We start from the raw sequence: 5013 nt of genomic DNA, 5'->3' as shown, positions 1-5013 counted from the left end.
AACCCGGGATATGGGGGCCCAGGGCGCGGCCGTGAGCGCAGGGCCGGTGGCCGAATAACCCCGCGTGGACGCTGGGGCTCCCGGGGAACCCTTACCCCACGGGGGTCGGGAGCGTGCGGATCCCGCAGGCTTGCGCAGAGCCAGTGTGCCGCACCGCATCCTGCTCGGCCCCCCCGAGAGTGTGCGAGCCCCCAAGATACCGCTTAGACACGTTACTGAATTTGGCCGTCGGCGAGCAGGGTTGTTGTGCTAAATCCTGGGCTGCAGGACAAAGGGGCTTTCATCTCCCCTCTTTCCCCCCCCTCCCCCAGTACCAAGCCCCCGCTGCATGTGGCCGGATTGGGGTGGTTACCCAGGCTGTCTGCACGCTAATTGTCCATCTGTCTTGCAGAATAACGATTTTCTCAGGAATACGGTGCATCGCCATGAGCCGCCAGTCACAGCCCAGCCTATCCAGATCTTGGTGGAGGACGACGAGGTGGTGGTCGTGGACAAACCCTCCTCTTTGCCAGTACACCCCTGCGGCAGGTTTCGTCACAACACGGTCATCTTCATCCTGGGCAAAGAGCACGATCTGAAGGAGCTGCATACCATTCACCGACTCGACCGCATGACCTCGGGAGTCCTTATGTTTGCCAAGACCGCAGAGGTGTCCAAGAGGATCGATGAGCAGGTTCGGGAGAGGCAGGTGAGAGCTAAGGGCTGCAATAATTTGTAGAGTCTCTTGCACAGTGTTCTCTTGAAACAGGTCCAGAGCCAGCCAAATTTTCTAAAGTCTAAACAAGTTCGAGTTCCCAAAACAGCTTGTGGCCACCTTGCTGTGATTGTATTGAGCATGGGAGGCATCAAGAGAAAAAGACTGTCTAAAAATGTAATTGATTTTGATAATGCTAGATTGAAAGGGATCCCCTTCCCTAGGGGATTGTGCAAAATGGAGAGCAGTTTTATTTGTAAGTGGAAACGTGTCAGCCATCTAATACTTCTTCAGTTTTGAAAGTTTTAGAAGTTTTTATCATTTTTCAGGTGGCTCTTGACCCAAACGGAGCTGTTGCTGTAGGGTACTGCCTTCCAGGATTTGCTTCAAGGCTGAAGGTCACTGAGAGTTCTTGAATTTAATATGAGGAAAATAGGCCAGGCCCTTGCGTTCTTGATTTCCCAACTAGTTGGGGAAGGTGTGAGAGAAATCTGACTTTAAATAGCTGATTCCACCCCCCCCGCCCTCTCCCCCCTGTTCAGTTGTAATAAAATTTTGGCAGTATGTTGCCCACAAATGTATTTCATTGAAGAGAAGGAGAGGAGTAGCTAGGATGGGACTCAGGTGCGATCAGGACAGAGACAGTTTTCTGTTCTCTGAGAGTTACTCTTGTGTCTCCCCGTAGCTGGAAAAGGAGTACGTCTGTCGCGTGGTGGGGGAGTTTCCAGAACACGAAGTGGTCTGTGAAGAGCCCATACTGGTTGTTTCTTACAAAGTGGGAGTGTGCCGTGTGGACCCCAAAGGGAAATTCTGCAAAACCATCTTCCAGAGACTCAGTTACAACGGCAAGACCAGCGTAGTCAAGTGTCTTCCGCGTACTGGCCGCATGCACCAGATCCGGGTCCATTTGCAGTATTTGGGGCATCCCATTGTCAACGACCCCATCTATAATATGGACGCCTGGGGTCCCGACAGGGGGAAAGCTGGCAAGATCGATAAAACGGATGAAGAACTCCTTAAAGCGCTGGTAGAGGAGCATTGTTCCAAACAGAGCCTGGATATCTTGGGTATTTCGGAGGAGGACTTGAACTCCAGTGCTGGAGATAAAGACTGTGGTAATTCAAGCGACTGCACAAAGTCTGCGCTGGCTGATCCTATAAAGGAGAACTCTTGCCCTGCTGAGGACACCGAGGATCCCGAGAGAGACACTAAGGATCCTGAGAGAAATGACATAGCAGCTTGTCTGCTGAACTCTGGTAGCAACCTGGAAATGCTTGAAAAAAAACCCGAACTTGGTTCGTGTGAGAATCAGGATGGGCAAACCGGAGAAAAGAGTTCAGAAGAGAAGGACCCTTTATGCGTGGAGTGTAAAATTACGAGGCGGGACCCATCTCCTCAGGAGCTGGTGATGTACCTACATGCCTTGCGCTACAAGGGAGCGGAGTTTGAGTATTGCTCCAAGATGCCTGAGTGGGCAATGGAAGACTGGGAGGAATGACCGAGGACACCTGACACCTACGGACGTTGTGGGCCAGGAAAGTGTCTTGTAAAAACCTAACGTTGCCGTGTTGAGCGTGGTTGAGGTGAACAAACTGCCTGTGACTGGAGAGGGGCTGGGAAGGATTGCTGGGGCTGGAGGACCGTCCTGGCTGCCGACAGGCACTGTGGGAGACGAGCAGGAAGATGGGGCTACGTCACTGGGTTTACGTTGCCCTTCAGGGAACTAGCGCTTCGGGGCCACAATTGTCACTCGGCACAGGCAGCTTTGCCTTTCACCTCAGCCCCTTCTGGGCCTGCTGTCAATTATCCACACAGATAATTAAGTGTACACACTTAAAAGTCAGCAGCTGATCTATCTTCTGGCCTGCTATCTTCATATCTTACAGTAATGCTGGAATGTCGTTTAATATGCTGGATGTCATGTTGTACACAAAACTCTTTTTACTGTATTTTATTGTCAGGCTGGTTTTAAAACTCAAAACGTTATCACCGAGAATGCCGTACGGTAAATTCAGAGCGCTGTGAAGCCCATCCCTGTTGTGCTTACTGTTTGTCAACAAGGTAGGCTTTGCTTTGAAATGGCTCTTCCAAAATTGGTTCAGATAATGACTTAATGTAAAGTTAGTAGCTCTGGGGATGGATCTCTCTGTGTTGGGCCTGGTTTGGGAGGTGGTACTCCCCAGGTTTTGTCTTTGAGATTTAGAAGGAGGCTGATTTAGTAGGTTTTGCCAGTCTGTTCTGCTGCCTTCCCTGCGATGTACCTCCTGCCTCCTCAAAACCATCTGCCTTCTCTTCTGAGAACCTATCGATCTCGGTCCCTTAGGCCCCATTGAAGACCTCTTCATACTTGAGCAAAAATCCAAAGCAGAGGTCAGTCTGCCAACGTCTTAATTTATTTTTTCTAAACCGTACTGTAGGCAGGTTGTTTCTCATTGCTGTGGAATTGTTTTTAATATCACTTCAGTGTGACAATCAGCTTTAAAGAAAAACAAAAATTGTTTTATGAACCAGATGACTTTTTTTTTTAATACATTTTATATTAATATGTTTCCAGGATGATAAATATCACTATAGTTCTTATTTTCATCAGTGTTTCTGTGGTCACTTCTTGGCCTCTGGGAGGGTTATTATAATAATTCTGCTGTCTCAGGTTCTTTTTTATATATGTATTTTTTTCCCCCCTCTTTTTCATACATGTCACCAGTGGTAATGACCTGCTCCAGTGACTGCTGCAGGCAACCAAAACCTTTACCTGGGAGGAGCCAGGTTGGTTCAGGACTGTTTGCAGACAGTGGCTCTCGCCCTGTCGCTCCATATCCGCATTTCTCTGCACCCATTCTTACACAGGGCACACGCGTGGCGTTCTACACTTTAAAATATTAAAGAAGCCTTTAAAAAAGGTGAAGAAGGGAGTCCAGAGGGTCCGATGCCATTCAGCAAGGGTGGTACCAGCCTTGCTGGAGCGTGGTCCAGTCTGAGGTCATCTCTCCATGTCACGCTGTGCTCTGGGGAGCTTTAGCTCTTTCTCAGCTTCCCCAGGACATGGGTTCTACACAGATCTTTTGTCACCGGTTTGCCCATTTCACAGAGGTTACTGGAGAGCTCCCTGCTTCACAGGAGTCTGTGAGTAGGATGCTGGGGACCTAAGGCTGCCCAGGCCCATGGGAATGACCACAGTCCTCCGTGGCAGGGCTCCTAGAATCGCTCGTTGGTCAGGACTTGCGTACTGGACCAGAATAAACCAGTGCTTACTTCTTCCAGTAGCTCAGAGTAGCCACGAGATTTCTTTCTCTCCTGGATCATCCGTCTGATGCGTTGTTTCCATAAAAGTTCACTCAGGCCTGAGCTTTGCTCCTCCCCATCCTGCCAAGGGTCTGTCATGATTCTAACTTAACCACAGATTTGATTTTATTTTTTTTTTCCTGCCATCATGTCTTAAGGCCAGGGCTAGTACTTAGCAACAGGCAGCTTGTTAAACCAAGGGGAGAAAAGGTCCCCTGTGTTTGAGAGAAGATGCTAAAAAGTGGTGTCATCCTGATTTTTCATACACTGAAATACGTATTTGACATAACTGTGAATGAAACTTGGGTGCCTTCAGTGTGTAAGGGTGCCTCACTCAGCTGTTCCTGGCTTTAGATGCAAGGGAAAGGTAGTAGATTTAGGGGCAACAGTTTTAAATTAGACTTTGCGGTGTCCTGGATTATATTATCTGGAGATTTGGGAGTGTTTTTGTTTTTTTTTTCTCCCTAAGAAATACGCATCTGAAAGGGGTTTTACTGACTTGTGCCGGTAGATGGAGACTGGATGGCTGAAGGACCTGATGTGGAACTGGAGCTCAGTGCTGCGTGCTTACTTTTTTGGGCTCATGACTGCACTTAGCAACTTTTAATGGCCACACCTTGCTGGTCAAGGTATCGGGGCTTCTGTTTTCAAGACACTTTGAACAATGAAAATTTAAGGTTGATTTCACAAGGAGCCTACCACCCATTGCATCATGTTTCATTTTATTTCCGTTCAGAGCCGGTGTCCAGCCAATAGGTGCTGTAAACACGCACAAGAAGTCAGCATTTGCTGTTTTGCTAATTAGGGACAGTGTTACTATTAGAGATTGTGGGAACAAGTACGGAATCTGCAGGTGTGGCGGCTGAGCCAGGCACCGGAGATATCCTTGGCCTTGTTGGTCTCGAGCCATGGGATAACTGAACATAGAGCTAAGTGACCTGGACAGGCTGGAGAGTTGGGCAGAGAGGAACATGATGAAGGTCAACAAGGGCAAGTGTTGAGTGCTGCACCTGGGGAGGTCGAACCCCATGCACCAG

The 5013-nt window shown here is 48.8% G+C and overlaps 1 protein-coding gene across 1 annotated transcript; it reads left to right on the top strand.

The window, feature by feature from the left end:
• The first annotated feature begins 37 nt into the window (after positions 1-37).
• RPUSD2 (RNA pseudouridine synthase domain containing 2) lies at positions 38-4970 on the top strand. The gene is made up of 2 exons (XM_035898532.1): positions 38-688; positions 1380-4970. The coding sequence occupies exons 1-2, from the start codon at positions 329-331 to the stop codon at positions 2190-2192; spliced, it is 1173 nt and encodes a 390-aa protein (XP_035754425.1). The 5' UTR covers positions 38-328; the 3' UTR covers positions 2193-4970.
• The last annotated feature ends 43 nt before the right edge of the window (positions 4971-5013 follow it).

The sequence above is a fragment of the Egretta garzetta genome, unplaced genomic scaffold, assembly GCF_000687185.1.
Source record: "Egretta garzetta isolate BGI_Z169 unplaced genomic scaffold, ASM68718v1 scaffold687, whole genome shotgun sequence".
Taxonomy (NCBI): Eukaryota; Metazoa; Chordata; class Aves; order Pelecaniformes; family Ardeidae; genus Egretta; species Egretta garzetta.
Note: the sequence above shows the minus strand (reverse complement) of the source record. Positions and strands in the feature narration are given on the sequence as shown.